The following is a 20,236-nucleotide window of genomic DNA, read 5'->3' as shown; positions in this document are numbered from 1 at the left end:
TCCCAAATTTGTAAAATACTTGCCTATGAAAGCAGGCTGGAGATACAAAATTTTAAAAGGAAGAATAAACATAAAACATATCATCGCAATAATTGTAGATGCGGGTTGGGGGCTCCTGTTTTGATCAGGATAACCAGTTGATGGTTCGTCAATACAAGGGTTGATGAATACCACATACTTTAGCTTCAGGTAATTTAAAATATTTATTTTCTTCCAAATAAAAATTAAACCAATTTAATAAACTATAAGTTTTGAACTTAAATTGTACACTTAAAAAATATTTTCTTTTAGTATGGACTTGAAGAAGTTTTTGTTAGAAAAACTTTTTTCCCTTAAATATGCACAAGTTGCAATGTATAAAAGACTTGTAGGCATTATTAGTACCCGTCTTAGAAAAAAAACATCAAATTATAAGATGATGTTTCTTGGGAAATTGAGTTTTGGGTTTAAAAATGTATTTTTCCCAGTGTAAAATGTGTTTTTCAATATTTTTTCTTGTGAAAATTCACCTATTTTTCTAAAACTCTCCTGTAAACCACATTTGTGTAGGAATTGTAATTTTAGAGCTAAAATTTTCATAAAAAATTGGCCTGAAATGTTGGACCCTTTTCAAATGTTAGTCTAGATCTTTTTAGGGAAAACTATGTATGCCATGTGCCTTAAATACGTGAGGACTATACACCCAAAGTTTCATACAATTCTGAGCGGGTCATGCCGGATACTGTGTTTTCCGTCAGGCGCTCTCTTCACCGGGGATACAACCTTGCTCAAAACCTCAATGCATTGATCCAATACAGAACTTAAAATAAAAAAAATGTTTTTTTCTATTGCGTTGTGAGCCTACTTGGTTGAATGATTCAACTGAATCAAAGCAATCGAAAGATTCCTTTTAATTCAACCACGGTATGGTTGAATCAAAAGGAATCTTTCGATTGTTTTGATTCAGATTTTTTCGCCGTTTGTAGGAAAAAAAGTTGGAACTTTGAGGGCTAATTTAAATTGTTGAAAAACTTTTAGCAAATACTCCAAGAAAAAAAGAATCAAAGTCAATAAATTTCAATAACAATTCAACGTCCAAAGCTGAGAACTATAATTTATCACAGGGATTTAAACTTTTAAATGGAAGCGATGACAAATCGTATCATCGGTTTGAGCAAAAAAGGATGTATTTCAGAAAACAGTAAAAACTTTTTTAATGAACCTTCAAAAATTTTCATTTGCAACAACAAATGGAAGCAAATCATATATCTATTTGGAGGAATGATTGGGAAGGACTTCAAATCAAATAAAAGTGATTGATTATTATAAAATGATGTACTGAGTGATAAGGTTTTAAATTTGGGTTTCATTTCAAAACATCAATTAGTTTTATCCTTCCTTTTTCCTGAGGAATTTTGTTATCCATAATTGAAACATCATATATTAGAATTTCTAAAAATTGTAGAATTCAATTTATTTGAAGCGTTGTTTTTCTGAAGCGAAAATATCTAGGCAAGATCTGAATCCTTGATTAAATGAAAGATAATGAATAGATTTAAGATCTGTTATCAGTTTTTATATAGGTTTATCAGTTATCAAAGATCGATTTTACTGAAAATGCTAATTTTAAACGTTCCACGCGCTATATCACATCACTATAGGAATAGGCGATAGACAAAATCAGACGAATTGTAAAAAGCGTCATTTCCGTTTTTTTTTACTTCTTATTCACTTAAAAGTATCCTTTGGCCTTTCTCATATCGCATTCAGAATCGTTGCTATTAAAAAATAAATATTAAAATGGTTGATAAAATATGCAAAAATATTGAAATGATAATTTTGTATCAAATTAGTTTCAATAGTAAGTTTTCAAAGTAACTATCTAAATAGTTAGTATTTAAGCTAGAATATTATTTCATATGATTTTTCGGAAAAAAAACAGCTATTCCTAATTTCCCAGTCATTCTTCAAATTTGCAGTCCGCTATTTAGAATTGTTCAATCCCTAACCACATTTTGACAACTTTTTGACTGCCTGTCCCATCACCTGGAAGCTGTTGAAATTCAATGTCAAAAAAACAGCAATTCGAAACGGTCACAGAACGACAAAACAACACCCACTCCTTGAGTTATACAGCCTTTATAGTGAAAAGACGACAATATAAACCCATCAAAATCAAGGGGTGCACAAAGAAAACACATTTATGAATGAACACAACAGAACAACAACAGGAAAATTGCCGGCCTAGAGAGAGAGAGGATTAAAACCAAAACAAACGGATTAGTCCCGGCATATTTTGAGTTTTCTGTTCCTTCCACTTCACATCCTGCATGCCTTCTTACCGGCATTTGTTGGACACATGCTAAATCGGTTGTATGAATTCCGTTCTTCGAATTAAGCCTAATTTGCTTTTTTTTAACAAAAAAAAAGGGTTGAAAATTTACCGAATTATTGAACTTTTATGGGTGCACAACAACTTTTTAAACGGTTTAATAGTTTCCTACAAAAACTCATACTTACTTAAGAAATCTCTTTTGAAATTCTAATGCAGTGCAGCACAGCAGCGGTTGATTTAACCATAGAGGAATAACATTTAAACAAGTGGAATCATTCCAGAATGACAGAATGGAATCGAAAGTTAATTTGTTGTCGCCCGATTCCAGTCGGGGATCCGGGATCACCTGTGGAGAGAAAACCGTTGACTAGATACGATCATCGCCCGGTGGTGCTGTATGGAAATTATTTATGAACATTGCTGGGTAGAGAACAGAAGATTGAAAGAAATAAAAACAAACAAATGTTTACGGGATGGTGACTCCCGCATCTGGATAAGATTTATTTGTGAGGTTTGTAGTCATGAATTTTTCGAGTTTTCTTTTTGGGCTTTTTTTTATAAGGAATGAAAATGTGAGTGAAGTGAAATCTCGGTGTTCAGGGCATGATTTCAAGTATTAAAGAAATAAAGCTTCATAAGCACGTAGATCAAATTCATGGAGAAAAAAGCAGAAAAGCCGTTTATTTGAGCTAATCTCATCACACATGAAATTGTAGATGGATTTAATATCAGAGTATGTATACAAATCAGTAAACTATAAATATTTTAAATTCAACTTTAAAACCCTGGTTGATTCTATGCATCGATCAATAAATAACATAGATTCATAATATAAACAGACATACGCTTTCTCGTAAGTTATATTCATTTCTTGTGAATTCTTCAGACGTAGTGGTTAGCACTAGTTTACTGATTTGTATACATACTCTGATATTAAATCCATCTACAATTTCATGTGTGATGAGATTAGCTCAAATAAACGGCTTTTCTGCTTTTTTCTCCATGAATTTTATCTACGTGAATCAATGAACTAGAATCTTCTCTAACAAGTGAATTTAAAGACAATGTACATAACTTTTGGAGACAAATAAAATAAAATTAGAAAAAATATATATGTAATCATTGAACGCAAAATAAAGAAAATTCAACTAAAAATTTTAGGTAACTTCTACACTCAGAAAAATACTATGTATCCCATAAGATTCTCTTATAAAGTTGCGCCATGAAATGTACCTTTTTAAATATTTTCAACATTCAATTGAAAACCAATTTTAACTCAAACTTATTATTTAGAAGATCAGAATCACCATGAAGTGTTGAGGGAAAGTACGGAAACTGAAAGATTTCCAAAAGATTGTTATTTAAATAATTTTAAACTATACAAAGGAGTTCTGAAGACATATCTTACAAAAACTATAATAAGAATTTGCCTGAGTGTATATATTCAACCATAAACATAGTAGATCCAAAAAAATTATGTTTGATTTTAGGCACTGTATGAATATTATTATTTCAGCTATATTTTTATGATTGATTGTAGGCGTCTTTTTTATAGTAGAATAATTAAATTTTATTCACGGCTGAGAACCTATCAGTAATATAATTTGATACAGGTTGAATATTGTTGGTTATAGTTATAGTTCCATGCGAAAAAAAACCTTTCTGAAAATTCTAAACTCAGAAATGAGAGTTTTAAATTAAGAGCATTCATTTCAAAATTAGGGTTTAACAATTCATAAAAAAAATCTTGGTTTCAGACTTCACAAATCAGAATTTATGATCGTTTGAAAAACGGTTTAGTGATAGAAGACACTTCGAAAGTTAATGATACAAATCTCCGTGAATACTTTCCTAATAATTAACATTCAAATTTTTAATGTGTTTCATCGTCCGCGGAACATAAATTGCAAAACTGCATTCCTAAATTCTTCTTCCGACATATCGCCCCATCATAAGTGCGTAACAAGCATATGAGCTGCCGACTGCCGCACATTTTTGTTTAATGTGTTGCGTCCCCTTAATGAAGTTGTCATAAAACCGGGACCGGGACGCAGAGTTGACATATCACTAACAAATGTGCTCTAGAACAACCTATTGCGGAACTTTCTTGGCTGCAGTAAGTGCGTCAGGAAAAGTTTATAGGAACGATTACCCGTCCTATGTAGGATATTTCATATCCCATAGAAAAAGACTGGGGGACGGGATGATGTGTGAAACTGTCCTCATAGCAGTTACAAATATGAATGTGCTGCTATTTGCCATTCTAGTGTCTACCGAATGAGAGAGCTCGTTAAAGCTTATTGTTTCGATTCATTATTGCCGGTCGCAGCAGCACCTAATAAATATATGTGACAACTTTGGGCGCGACACGCGCCCTTCTGTTTGAACTGGTAGAATCAGACTTTAGAACTAACCTAGTTTCCAAACCTAGGTGTACATCTAATGAATCATCACATCATTCTCCATATTTTTATCTCGATCGTTTTGAAACTTCTACATATGGAAAAATTTTTTATTTAAAAAAAAACAAATTGTTTTTATAGAAATAATGGTACATTGAATGTCTAGAACTCAATGCACCATTATTTCTATACCCCTTATTTGAAACCAAGCATGTAAAAAGTTTTAAAATTGTTAACGCAACGCTTGTAGATAAATTGATACAGAAAACATAGATGGGAAACCGACTAAAATAAAAAAAAAAACTGATTTTTTACCATTTATCTACACATTTCAGAATTTTGAGCTACTTAATAAAATGTAGAGCCAACTTTTTTTTCTAAAAAATTTGCTATTGCAAGCCTTATTTCATTTTTTTGTAATTTCCTAATTTGAAACGGCTCATATCTTGAGGCTTCAAGGAGCCAAACGCGTTTTGTATGTTTGGATACGTTTGCTTAGGTCTAGAGCGTAACTTTTTGAAAAGAACAGGAAATTGATAGGGAAATATGAAAATGAAATTAATTACATATGAGGATCAATAGCTTTTAGAAAAAGGTATATTTCGAACATGCCCAAGCAACTAAAAGTCACATACTCACTTGAATGAAAGCATTGAAAGTTACATATTGGCTGACAAAGAGAATCAACTGCCCAATTCCCTTTAGTGAACTCTATGCACTCATTAATGAACTTGAAAGTTGCAAAAGTGATTAATATGTACGTTGTAGGTGACTTGTTTAGTTCAATTCCCATAAGTGAATTATATGTACTCATTAATGAACTTGAAAGTTGCAAAAGTGATTTATACGTATGTACGTTGTACGGATCTTATGTCACATAAATTTCCAGCTGACGGGAAAAAGAAGCTACCACATTCCATCGAATTTATGTTCGATACAATTTTAAAAGATCTTCTGGATGTACTCTCCTTCTAGGTGCCAGTGATTGATAAAAAAAAGATTCTTTGTTGGCATTTTCCTTTCAGATACTCAATGTGGGTTCTCCAGGTACATTTGGAATCAAACCAAACCCCAAGATACTTAAAACACCTCGATTGAGTGATGGTTCTGCCTAGGAGTTGAAGCTTCGGTTGAGCAGGTCTATGTTCTTAGAGAAAACAACCATCTCCGTTTTCTGAGGGGAAAATCAATCCCAAGCCCCGAAGCCCAGCATGACAATCTTTTCTTTTTGTTGCATTCCAAGGCACGGCGAGTCACAGCGTCCCCTCAGTTTTCCACTCTGGATCCATGGGTGCAATTGGTGACTCATGATACTATGTATCCCTACACCATTAAGTCCACCTGGGGCATCTCTCCATAGTTCCCATCTGGACCTGCAACGAAGGCTATACCCGTGATGGGAGAACATACCCACGCAAAGCGCTCCACGGCAATACTCATTTATTCGTACTACTCAAGTAAAGCTCTCCCCCTCATTCGGCCTTCACAATTTAAGACGTGTTGGTGAAACGCCTCTCTTCGTGACTCGAAACCCTCTTACAATTCGCCTCTTCTCGTGTTCTGAGATACACACCTCACCTAACTTGTTCTCCGTCTCAACTCTTTGAGACTCAAACTGAGGATCAACCTCTCCTCCTGAAACTTGAGGTCTGGGTGCCACATGTTTCCGACACAAGGCCCTCTTCTCTGCCAATCATATCCACTATAGGGGCCAGGAACCTCCCAAAAAAGCAGACCGACAGACAGACTAAGGACCTCTCCGCTAACGACTCGAGGTCCGGCCTTTACTCGCAATTCGAGGCTCGCTTGGTTTCCACGACTATCGTGCGCTCCGCCTCTGTTCAAGACCACTGCAAGAGACCAATGCCCTCTCCTCTAACGACTCGAGATCTTGGCTCGAGGCCCTCTCCTCTTTGCCCGTCCGTTTGCCGAATCGAGAGCAGCTTATCCTGGACACGCGCCTGCCACAGCACACGTCCGGGGCTTTACGAAAACTATTCGGGTGATTCCCGGCAAAGAATTCATCCTACACCGACTCAGGTGACTCACCCGCCGACGACGTGAAGTCACCCTACCCGAGAGTAATTCGCGGCATAAATTCTCTTCCCCCTACGAGTTCAACTGCGAAGAAGGCCAAGTCTTATCCCCGCAGCTTCCCTCGTAGCTTACTGCTAGGATCGGGCGTACACTACTCGAATGCCCCCCGCCGAAAGGGCATTCTACTCCGACCGTGGTCCGGTCTTCCTCCTCCCTTTTGGCTGGCAACCCTAGGCTCTTTGCCCGCCGTTTGCCGAATCGAGAGCAGCTTATCCTAGACTCGTGCCTATCACATCACACGTACGGGTCTTTAACGCTTTCGACTCAGATGAATCCCGACGGTGATGTCATCCTACCCGACTCGAGTGGCTCATCCGACGGCATCGTGAGACCACTCTCCGCGACGTGAAAACTCTTTCCCCTACGAGTTCGACTGTGGAGAAGATCATGTCTTATCCCACAGCCTCCGTCGCAGAGGGCGCGTTCGACTCGGATACTCCGCGACGGTAAAGTTGGAGGTATTTTACACACAGACGCACGACGTACCTAACAGCTCGTCATACGCAAAAGGTAAAGTTATCTTTGTATGCTTCACTGCCAGGATCGGACGCACACGACTCAGGTGCTCCCCGACGAAGGAGTCACCCTACACCGGTCGCGGACTGGTGCTGGTTCCAACTCCTCTGCAGGGCAGTCATGATCAGGGTGAACCCATCGTTGACCACTAGGATACCACTCTGTCTAAAAAATCTTGTAAAGGTCTGTGCAGATGAGACTCAGTAGATCCTGTGACAGAAACTACACCGCCATCTGCAAGTTGTCTCAGAGTGCAGCCTTCAGATAGACAACCGTCGATGTCACTTACGTAAAAGTTGTACAAAAATGGACTCGAACATAAACCCTGCAGGAGGCCCAGGTAAGAGGTTCTTCTAACTGCAATGTCCCCGTGAGCAAAGTTCAAATGTTTCTCACAAAGCAAGCTGTATAAGATGTTCAATAGAGGAGGCAGACCCCGGGAGTGCAACTTCTCTGACAAAACCTCTATTGAGACTGCATCAAAAGCTCCCTTTATGTCTAGAAATACTGGAGCCATTTGCTCACGTTTTGCGTACGCCTTTTGTATCTCTGGAGACAGCAAAGCACAAAAATCATTTGTTCCTTTGCCCCTGAAAAACCCAAATTGAATATCTGAAAGGGATTATTTGTTTCTACTTATTGGTCCAAACGAAACAAGATAATTTTCTCCATCAATTTGCGTATAAAATACAACATCGCTATTGAACATAAGACGCTGGTTTTCCGGGCTTTTGGATAGCAATGACTCTCACTTGTCTCCATTGGGGAACAACCCAAGCAACCAAAAGTCTCGTTAAAAACATCAAACACAACTTAATCAGCATAACCAACGTGCTGAAGTTCGTTTTATTCATCCCTAAATTGAAGTTCTTATTGAAACTTTGAAGTTCCATTATAGATTTTAACGGCCTGCAGCCCATATGGCGCTGCAGGTTTCTTGGCATCCATCTTTATTCCTCCCATCCCTCAACTCATCTGACTTAATTGCTTTTGTTTTTGACTTTCTTCGATACATGCCGGCACACATGTCAATTCTGCTACACATTTGTTTGATTTGCTTACTCAATCAAACAACCTAATGAAAAAAATTAGATAGGGTAAGTGAGCCTAATTTCGCTATATTATGTAAGAGGTTTTTAGCTTCCATATTAGTAGGCTGAATCATTAATTCTTAGATAGATATACAATTTTTTGGTAACTAAGTTCCAAATTTTTTTCTGAACTCTGTTAAGGCGGCCGCACAATAGCGCGTCCGTCGTCGCGTCGCGTTGACAGTTGATTTTGGGGATGCCATTTTCCGTTTGAGTCACCACAATGGTGCGTCGCGTCAGTGAAGTCATTGTACTAAAACGCTAAACTTGTTCTAAACGGCAGCGTTCTCCAGCGTCGACGTTTTGGTTTTGAAATAATTCAAAATGTTAGCGCGCCAAAAAGGTTTGAACTATTCCTTTTTAATGTTTTTCGTCAATGTTTGACACAAATGGAATCGAAAATCATATCATTGTCATTTTGTCTTCTCGATTATACAAATTTGTTGAATAACGTCATTGAAATTTATTTTTAACATTCAAATACATTTGACATAATGATGAAATAATAAAGGATTAATTATAAATATGAGCTTGATTTTATGTTTCCGTTTTTCAAAAATAAAAATAAATTCAATGAAACATTTTGTGTTGGAGTTTGCCGAGATTTGCCTCAAAATTTCTCTGTCAGCTCTGTCAGTAGACGCTGTATTGTGGTGCGAAAATTGTAGTGTGCGTCGCGTCAGCGTTTTAGTACTCAACAACGGCGTTGACAGCTGACCCGACGCGACGTCCGACGCGGTATTGTGTGGCAGCCTTTATGGTTTAAAATAATCATATCAAGCTTTAATTTACAAAAAATATCATGTTTTATAAAGTGTGTCAATGTTCCTAATTTGGCGCTAATTGTTCCTAATGTTAACATAATGGTGTTCCTAATGTTTACATATGAGGAAAAATGTATCCGCGTTCCCAATATTTGTTCCTGATTTTGCATATGGATCTGTTTTTTAATACTTTAATGAGAACAATCTCAAAACTCGCCTTTTTATAAATTTTCAACCTTTTTGGAATATGAATAGAGAAATAAGGACTGTTGAAATCCTACACAATATTCATTAACGCAAGTTTTCAAGAAACCTAGTGGATTTTGAGCTTATTAAAATTCAAACTTTTCCAATGGATACATTTATTACATTATACATTTATATTTCAAAAAGTAGAAAATTCATCGTAATGGATACAAATAAGATACAGTCAAACAGAGCATCATGCAACAGCATGGTTCGATGCAACATTTGTGTACCACAACACTTAATTAACTTTTATTTTATAATTTAATAAAATTATCATTTAATGATAACGAAACGATGATGCCATAGTTTCTCACATCGTGAGATAGTTTTTTGAACATTTTGATTCTCATAGAAAATTTGAAAAATCGAAATTTTTATATTTTTTGACACCGTAAAACACTTTACTCAGTATGATGGATTGGCTTATCATCTACACACTTTATATTGATTTTATTATCCTGTATCAACACTGTTGGTGTATAAATATTTTTCGGACAATCATTTGATTTTTTTAAAATAAATATTTTTAAAATTCCGTCTGGGCTAAAATGCATCGACATGCAAATCAATGATTCTTAGTTTAAATCTTGTTTCCATATGCTGGAATATCGTTTTAAATTTTGTTGAAGTATTTTTTATCCCTAAATGTATATAGCATCCTTATGCTTTCTTTTTAAAAAATTCTTTGCCCGAAAAAATATCAAATTTAATTCGAACAAAATCAAAAATAACTGCAGATCGTGCTTTATGCGTAACGAAATCACAAATATATCAAAAACTATTACTTTTCACTGGTGAAACCAATTATTTTTCTGACTACGTTAATTTGATGTCCCATTAACGTTAAAACTTTTGATGTACAACGGGTATGATTATCTGGTTTTGAACATTAGGTTTTTAGAAGCCATTGAAATGGAAAAGTGTTGCATGATGCCCCAGGTGGCGGTATACAACGTATTTTATTTAGATTTTTTTTTTAATTTTTCCTTTCGATTCTGTTCTTGTTGAGAAGCTCTCTGTAACTTGATAGTTTCCTTTTCTGTTGCGTAGGGTGCGTTCTTTACAACCTGGAGAAAATATTTTCTCAACATTTTTAGCTTTGAGATACACTGAAGTAAAAAAAAATCATGTTTTATTAGCTCAAAACAGTTTATTTTAACAGATCGTTGGAAATTAAGTTAAAACCGAATTCAACCAACCAAATTTATTTCAAATACATTCTATGACTTTGATATAGTTTGGAAAACTTTGACTATGTCCATAATTAGGAACACATTGAAAATAGTGTTCCTAATTGAGGACATATGCTATTTTTAGTTTTTACTCAAAAAAAACATGGTTCTAACATACTTATTACTAAAATCATGATAAAAAACAACCCGACGAAAAAATCAAAAAAATCGGATGACAAATTCAGCTTTTATCTTCCATTTCTAAATAGGTGTTTTTAAGAAATTTGCTAACAGTTCCATTCAATTTGGACATACTTTGAAACAATCCGGATTTTACGAAAAATCCTCTGAGTTAGAACAATAATTTGATTGTAAAATCAAAGTTCACATGATCCGTTACATTACCTTTTTTTTATAATTGTGATAAGTGAAAAACAAAGACAAAAACAGTCAAAAACGAACGGTATGTTAACATTAGGTACACATGCCAAATTAGGAACACTTACCCTACCAGATTTGAACCACGACCCTTCGAGATGATAGCCAAACATGCTGCCACGAGGCCACGCCTAGATGATGCCTTACCTGCAGCTTAAATTCGAAGTGGTAATAAACTTTCCTAGAATACCTGCAAGGGCGGCCAGCGGCCAGCATCGAAGACGCATGTTAATTATTACCCAGAAACATTACGAAATGGCATATAAATCAAACATCCATTAAAATAATATCGGTTTTAAAAAAATGGGATTCCATGTGTACAACTGTTAAGTTGGACGAAATTTTTTAAAGAGAAAAAATTGAGTTTTTTCAAAAACAATCTTTTGCCAGTTAGCCTTAAGTTGTTCTGAGTTGAACTGGCGGACATATCACAAAAAGGCTATTTAAGGGATTTTTTTTTAACTTCAAGTTCATGGAAGGCTATTTGAGACCCAATTTTTAACTTCTATACTGAGTGGAAGTGATTGACATGCCACAAAAAGGCTATTTGAGGAACTTTTTGGAACTTGAAGTCCATGGAAGGCTATTTGAGACCCAATTTGTAACTTTTATACTGAAGGGATGCGATTGACATGTCACAAGAAGGCTATTTGAGGAACATTTTGTAACTTTCATTCTCGCATTCGAGAAAATTCGAGACCAATTCCCTTTAAAACTTTTGTTCAGCGAAATCCGAACTTTGCAGGCCCGCGTTTCAGTAGATATGGGACTTTTGGTTGCTTGGGAATGTTGTGCTCCAAGCATTGATTAAATTAATTTGACAAGTGAAATTCTCTGTTTTTCAACAAGCTAAATTAGATTTTATCAATTCTCAGAGCTGAATTGTTGCAAGAGAGGAGAGAAAGTGAGAATTACACAATCAAAAGCTGGAATCCACACCTATTATTTTTTTTGTATAGGTGCAGAATCTGGACAGACTTTCCGTGCGAAGTTAAATATCACTCTATGTGAATATTCCTCACTTTCATTCGTAGATGATCGATTATGCACGCTTCGTGCCACTTTCCACAAGGTACTCAAGGATGTTTCCCATGAGAAACCACCCACTAAATTCCTCCAATACGCCTTGTCTTCCCCTTGACCATTTTTTGAACTGATTTTCAAGGGATGACATATGCTTCCATGTTTTCGAAAACCTTTGAATTCTCTCGATATTTCTTTATAAAGCTTGGAACACTGCTGGTCCCACCAAGGATTAGGGGGTCTTCTAGGAACAAATGAATCTGGTATGGATTTTGTTTGACCACAAAGTGAACTTTCATGTATCAAACGTGAAAGAAAGTGGTACTCTTGTTAAGGAGGTAGAACATGCTTATTATCTACTTTTTCCAGTACTTTTCGAGTACTTTTTCCAGTTTATGATGGCATATAAAAGTCCGGATGTGTTGGCCTAGAAACGCGACGCGTGAAAAACTAACCACACTATTTTAACTTTTAATTTGAAAAGCAGATGAAACTGCGACTGCACGTACGGATCAAAGTATACTTGTTTGTGTTTTTATTCGAAAGTTTACACTGAAAGATGCCATTTCCAGCAAAAAAGTGAAAATAACCGAAAAGTCACATGGGACACTTGTGCGAGAACGGCTGTTTTGATATAGGTAGCAATATTTATGTTTGAAACTGGAAACCCCCGCCTCCCCTTTCCAATGAGGACAGAGATCTCGAACTACCCAAAAAACATTATTCGTAACTAAATAACGTCACATGCAACATTTGGATCGATGTGCTAGATATATTATCAAGCTATGCAATAACTAAGTGTGTATAAGAGCCTCCCTTCTTCTTCTTCCGGTTTCCCCTCTTAAAGAATGGAGGGATCTCAAATCATCATAAAAAACCACGGAAACCTACACCTTGTGGCCTTTATCAGGGTGGCCACAACTTTTTCATTTTGAAATTCCCGGTTTTTCCCGGTTTTCCCGGTCATAAATTCAAGGTTTCCAGGCTTTGATGGTCGAATTCCGTCGAAGTATACTTTCAACTTGTTTCATTGAATTGGTTATTTCATTTTTTTGCACATTTAGACGAACTCGATTCTATTTTAAGGTTTTTTATTTTTTCTTTATTTTTTCTAAAAATTATTAAAAAACATTCACAAAATCGATAATAGTATAGAAAAGCTGAAGTTGATGACACTATTATAATTCATTTAAAACATATTTTTGATGAATGTTCACCAAAAATCAGAGTAATTTTGATCATAATTACCTGAGTAGACCCAACCATTTTCCGAGATACTTGTCTTCTGTTTTTAAACCAAATTTTAAAACGAAAAGTATTTATTTACAATTCAATAAAGATTTTTTTGTTTTTTTTTTGAAAAAACCAAGAAATTAAAAAAAATCAATTCATTTTTAATTTCTTGTTAAAGAAGCTTTTTTAGAAACAATTAATCAAACATAGTTTTTGTATCATAATTCTCTCAAAGTTCTCATTGCACAATTTTGAAATCATGATTTCAATTTAGAATTATTATTGTAAAATTAAAAAAAAAATATGGGCAACAATTTAAACACTCCAGAACTTACAGTTTTGGTGATTATTTAATAGCATATCAAAGAATGAGATACAGAAAATAAAAATGACTGAGTCGATTTAAGGTCATTTTTTAATTTCTCAAACTCTGGAGTTTAAAAAGTTTTGTATTGGTTAGAAACTCATCCATGTTTATTTGCAGAAGTTTTAAGTAACGTTTACATGAATAAATTTGAACTTTCAGGTTTGTATGGGAAAATGGATTATTTTGTCCTGAAAAATCAACCTCATTTTTGTTTCTTTTGTGGATCCAAGATTACTTATGGTTGTTGTGCCAATTTCAGTTGAATTAACTGTTTTGTAATGCCATGCCATACCGCAATTCAATTGCAATTTTTTGCCTTCTAATATACGAAGTCTGTTGTTCAGTGAAAAATTATGCATAAAGAATTTATAAATTGTCAAAAAAAAACTGTGAGCAGGCTTGTTTTTACAAAAAAAAAACAAAAATGAGGTTAATTTTTCAGAATAAAACAATCAATTTTCTCAATCAAACCTAAAAGTCAACTTTATTTCAATTCTACGTTACTTAAAAATTCTGCCAAAAATCATGGAACCAAAATGAAACTTTTTAGTTCCGAGTAAAATGCACCCAAGTCGACTCATTCTAATGATAACATTTGTTTCAATTTAAATTCACCCACGGTTTTGAAATTTATGGAAATAAAATCACAGTTCGTAGATCAACAAACACTAAAAATCATTTATTGTTTGTTTTTATAGCGTAGTGAAACTGTAATGCAAAATTTTGCAGTTAAAATCGGTTGAAACTCGAATTTTACCCATTCGAGACAGAGGCCTTTTCGCCATTCGAACTCATAGTACTTTATTCTATCATAACTTTTACGTCGTTTGATTTTCAACAAAACCAATTCTCAATACATTTTTCCTTAACTTTGCGGATTTCATTGGTATAAGAATATTATTTTTCTGATCATTAGTAAACTCACAAAGAATGATTGTTCTTACAAAGGCAAAAAAATTCTATTGCACACACGGTGTGCAATCGGTCTCGAGAGTGAGTCGAGAGGGTGTACTATTTCAAAACTCTGAACTCTGAATTCAGAACCCATGAATTTGAAGTTCAAGATAAAATTAATATATATAATTTTAGCAATCAGACATCAGTTTAAACCTGTACCGATTCAGAATAAGCCTGTATCGGATATTTGAGACTAGTGAACCTTCATATAAGAGAAGCGACATCTGATCCCTCTTAAAATAAAATATGTGGCAATATGTGAACGCTCCTTCAATCCAACAAAACAACATTGAACACGATGCCCGAAGGATCGCGATAAACGGTATGAATGACTTGAATTTCGTTAATAATTAGTTAGTTTTCTAACTAGAAACACGATTCACCAAAGCATTGAAAAAAATTGCACCTAATCATAAATTCATATGACGAGCTAAAAAAATTATCTATTTGAACTATAACAACAATCACAATATCTTCCTTGGTTGAGTTTTCCATAAGAAAGGTAAAAGCTCTGGGACAAAATGCTTGGATCGATTGGAATCGATTTTGACAGTTCTTTTGCTCGATTGGAATTTTGTGTTTCAGATGTCACTTCTCTTATATACAGGTTCACTATTTGAGACGAACAAAAACCCAAATTTCTAATTTGTCGAATGTTCGGGGGCTCCAAAGAAAAATTCGGAAAATCGAAATTTTTATTTTGTTGTCAAATGAATTAGAAATGCATGAAATGTGTCGGTTTCTCGAAATACGGCTATGTCCAGGAAAATCGATTTTTAACAAACGATTTTTTTCGAGATAACATCAAATCTCGACGTTTCATGCATTTCCAAGTAATTGGAAATGAAAATGAAAATTTCTAATTTTTCGATTTCCTTTGGTACCCCCCAAACTTTGGACGCTTTGAGGCACCCCTAAATTAAGTCCGATTGAGCTGAAATTTTGCAAAGGTCAGTTTTTTGGGCCAGTCTACAAAATGGTCAGTTTTCGAAATTCGACATATCCCATTTGGCTGCCACCCTAGTGCACATATAAGGTATCTAAATCAAAGCGACAGCGACTTAACAGTTAACATAGAATTTTGTGAAACTATGAAAGCTGAGCTGAAAGAGATAAAAAATGCATATTCATAAGAAAAAACTACTACCAAACTACATAAAAAAAGTTGATTATTGATTCAAAATGTACGATTTCTTCCTTCTTTCGAGTGTTTTAGAAATGTTCTATTTCTATAAATATTTTTTTTTCAAGTCCTACCGGGAGACAAGGCGAATTTTTCGCATGTTTTTCAACATCGATTTTCGCTTATCTAGTCCCTAAAAAATTTCATCTAAGTTGGATTCATTTCTCTACTCTATAAATAATTGTAAATAGATTTTGCCTTTTTTTTTTTCAAAAGTTAGCCTTTGATCTCAGAAATTGGAGCTGGTATAAAAAAACAAATATCAAATTTGTATTTAGCACCCTCAAATTAGTAAAAATTAGCTCTTAAACTTTTGGCACCATGGAAAAATGTAAATTTTGTTGCTTTGTGTGATCGATCGAACAAAAGAAAAAAAGATGTAAAAGAAATCAATTCTAATGTAAATATTTTGTTTTGTTTGTTTGTTGAAACAAAACCCATTTTTTACATTCAAATACAATGATATTTTCCTGATATACTTCACTCAAAACACAAATATATTTTGAGAATGGTACCATGTAATGTTGAATAATTGTAACAATTTTAAGGTGTCTAAACATACTCTCGTCAAAAAGCTCTTATAAGTTCTTTATATTGTAACTAAAAGTTCTATTTCAAGGGTATTTCAAAAAAAAATTCACTTTGAATTTAAAAAAAAAATTCACTTTGAATTTTTAAAATTTTCTCCATTTTTTGTTACGGATCAGTTTATTTGAAGTTTTTGAACATTTTCACAGGAATCGTAACATATTCATGCTTTGGAAAGTGTAATTTGAAATTTTCTGGATAAATTATGACCACCAATGTGTATCGAAAAAAAAAAGAAATTGGAAAGATCAACTTTAAAAAAATATATTATACGGATGATTTTTTTTCAAACATAGCGTTTGATAGGAGATCGTTTCTTATTTAACTTTGCAAATTTTGAGAGGTGTCGAATTTGTTTTTGATAAGCTACAAAAAAAAAACACCGTGTAATGCGTCAAAATGATTTTTAGATTATTTTTAATTTCTGTCTTGTGTTTAGCACTCTTTTAATATTTCCAAGTTTGCAATAAAGAGTTTTGCATTCAAAATTTAACTTTAATTCACTTGTTTTTACATGATTTATAGTTTTTAAATGATTGTAATCACAAGCGATACTTGAACAAATTTTAAGGGCCTTTTTGAATTTCTTATCTCACTCTTTGAGACAGTTTTGAACTCTCGGTTCTTGTAAAAATTGAGTTTTTGTTTCAATTCAAAGGTCATTGAAGAGAGATCAGAATTATCTTTAAATTTCTAGACTTATGATTTTCTTTCCCCATTATCTTTCTTATTGTCAAATTCGCACCTAAAAATTTAGATAATAATTCCTAATTTTGAATTTTGGCTTCAATCCTTGATTTTAGAACCAAAACTGAATTTTGGTTTCATTTTGTAAATTTTCCCGGTTTTGAGTCTGAATTCCCGGTTTTCCCGGTTTTCCCGGTTCGATTTTCAATTCCCGGTTTTTTCCCAGGTTTTCCGGTTCTGTGGCCACCCTGCTTTATGGTACGGTGCCACAAATCTGTCATAAGCTATAATTTTGAAGAGACTCGGCTTTATAATTGCTGGGTAATAATAAAATGCTGGTAAACGCTCACAAAAGCTGGTCCCTATTAGTCATATTGATGTTCGTTGATTGAAGAATGAAAATTTAGGACGATCTTTAAAAATGTTGTAAATTTTGATTGATTTAAAGTTCATTTGATCTTTAAAACGCCTTTTTTCCTCAAAGATCGTTCCCATAATTTCTCGGTTCAGGAGCAACTCCCAAGTTATCTATTTTTGAAAACCCTTCACCTGCAATTCAATCATAAACTAATTAAACCAACCCACAACATCGATACAAAGTATATTTTCACATCGCATAAATCACTTCGCGAACTGTCTCTTTCGGCTTCGACGATACATTCGCGTTTCGCGTTTTCCATCCAAAATTGCTACAGTGTATCAAAACTCAACTTTGCTCTTAAATATTAACCGCACCATCATCATATCGCCATAGACGTCATCGTCTTCTGTCTGCCATCTACATATAGGTAGTTCTAGCGAGCGAGCCGAATGCCAAACAACCGACATTATTGGCCAACTGTCGCATACCGCCCGCGTTACATTTATAGTTGACGAAAAATTGTGCACCCGAGTAGAGAACTAACTGAGTTTTTAATTTGGGAAGAGTCATTTACGTGTAACCTTTAAATTTATTGAAAATTGTCAACGTGATCGAAAAATAAAAAAAATGGGGAAAAGTCTTTAGCAAATGTTGTTTTAGTTGTGTACTCAATAGACTTTTTGTAACTGTCATGTAGGGTTCACATAGAAATATTAACTGTATAAAAGCCTGATGCTATGATTGCAATATCATACTGGCATGCATATTAGACTGAGTCGAATGAGTAAATTTGAACTTTTAGGTTTGTATGGGAAAATTGAATATTTTGTACTGAAAAATCAACATCATTTTTGTTTCGTATGTGGAACTCAGCCAGCTAAAGGTTTTTATGCCAATTTATAAAATTCCTTTAGGAAATTTTCCGCTGAACAACTTTGTCGAAGACCGTAAATTCGTACCTTATTAGGAAAAAAAGTTATTAGCTGTTTAACAGGGGTATGTCTTTTCGTACTGATAAAAATTAAATTCAATTGACATCCCTGCAGGGTACCTAGCGAGGCATTGCGTGACTACTTTCCATGCAACACATCGCGAGGCTCAAGCGATACGATACGAAGATACGAAGTTACGGTCTTCGACAAAGTTGTTCAGCGGAAAATTTCCTTTAAGAATTTTATAAATTGGCACAAAAACCTTTAGCTGGCTGGGTTCCACATATGAAACAAAAATGATGTTGATTTTTCAGTACAAAATATTCAATTTTCCCATACAAACCTAAAAGTTCAAATTTACTCATGTAAACGTAACTTAAAAATTTTGCAAAAAATCATGGATGAGTTTTGGACCAAGACGAAGCTTTTAAGACCCCAGGGTTTGAGAAATTCCAAAATGACCCCAAATCGACTCAGTCTAATGCATATGTCACCTCACCAACACACCATCATATGTAAGTGATCTTTTTCGATCAACTTATAGCAGATGTAGCATTATTGACGTATGTAATTTATTGTTTCAATTCTCTAGAATTCTTCAACCACACGAATAATTTGTCGCTTGGTTTTTTTTTAAATTTTAAAAATTCGGAATTCTTGAATTTGTTTTCATCGTGAGTCTGTATTTAATTTTGCAATTCAATCAAAACGCCTCCCTTAAAACGATTTGCATGCCATGGTCAAAATTGTTATGTCAGTTCACGCAAAATGCAAACACAACAAATATAATGTTACCTTCCAAGAATAAAATTTTCCCACCATAAGAATGGTTGTTTGTTTGTTTACTTTTTCAACCTGGCGGCGTGGTCACTGGACCCATACTTTTTTTTTTGTCCCTTTTAAAAACTATGCTGATCGCACTTTTTTTAAGCCAGTTCAATTTCAAGCAATAGGCCTCGTATCAAAATTGGCGCGTGAGAAAACCAAACATACCCTTTTTTGTTTTCCCTTAGGCCGAACGTAATTTTCGATGATTCATGGAAAAAAATGCGTTGATTATTTTGTGTAAGGATTTTTATTTTCGTTTTTTTTAACTTCCAGGTGCTGCAACATTCGGGCAACATCGAGCGGCTCGGTCGATTTTTGTGGTCATTGCCCCAGTGCGACAAATTGCAACTCCACGAGTCGGTGCTCAAGGCGAAAGCCGTCGTGGCGTTTCATCGGGGGAATTTTAAGGAGCTGTATCGGTTGCTGGAACATCACCAATATTCGCCGCACAACCACGCCAAGCTGCAAACTCTGTGGTTGAAAGGTGAGATTTTTTGAATGATTTTTACCCAAAAATAAGTACCAACTTGTATGATTTTGCCAAATTGAGTTTATGTAAATAGAAATAAATCTTTTTATGATAGTTTTAACGAACACATTGGATCTCAGTAAAACTTCATGTTTCTTTGAAGAGATCTAATGTACTTAACTCTAAAGCGTACATTTTTCAAGGATATGATGGCTAACACCTTACAAATGCTAAAACCACCAGTCCACAGAAAGAGTACTATATATGCCGTGACCGAGATTCGATCTCATGACCTCTGGCTTAGAAGACTTGAACGCTATCCTCTAGGCCACGGTCGGCGGCACTTTACTTGATTTTGATCATGGAATGAGCCAGCTTAAATATGTTGGAATATGCAATATGGTGCAATATTGACTTTGCCTAAAAACAGAGATGTAGAATTCGATAAACCTCAACAGCATTGTGTGGATTAGATGAAATAAAAGGGTTACTAATTCAATCATATTTTGCAAACATTTAAAAAAAAATATTTTGTTATAGAAATCTGATAAAATATTAACTTACG

The 20,236-nt window shown here is 34.7% G+C and overlaps 1 protein-coding gene across 1 annotated transcript in view; it reads left to right on the top strand.

The window, feature by feature from the left end:
• Positions 1 to 20,236, top strand: part of LOC129748418 (homeobox protein six1b) — a 113,252-nt gene that overhangs the window by 22,431 nt on the left and 70,585 nt on the right. Inside the window, exon 2 of the mRNA XM_055743038.1 lies at positions 19,476 to 19,686. Within this exon, the coding sequence (XP_055599013.1) occupies positions 19,476 to 19,686 (211 nt within the window). The remainder of the gene's footprint in view (positions 1 to 19,475; positions 19,687 to 20,236) is intronic.

This window comes from Uranotaenia lowii, chromosome 2 (assembly GCF_029784155.1).
Source record: "Uranotaenia lowii strain MFRU-FL chromosome 2, ASM2978415v1, whole genome shotgun sequence".
Lineage (NCBI taxonomy): Eukaryota > Metazoa > Arthropoda > Insecta > Diptera > Culicidae > Uranotaenia > Uranotaenia lowii.
This window is presented reverse-complemented; position numbering and strand designations above follow the sequence as displayed.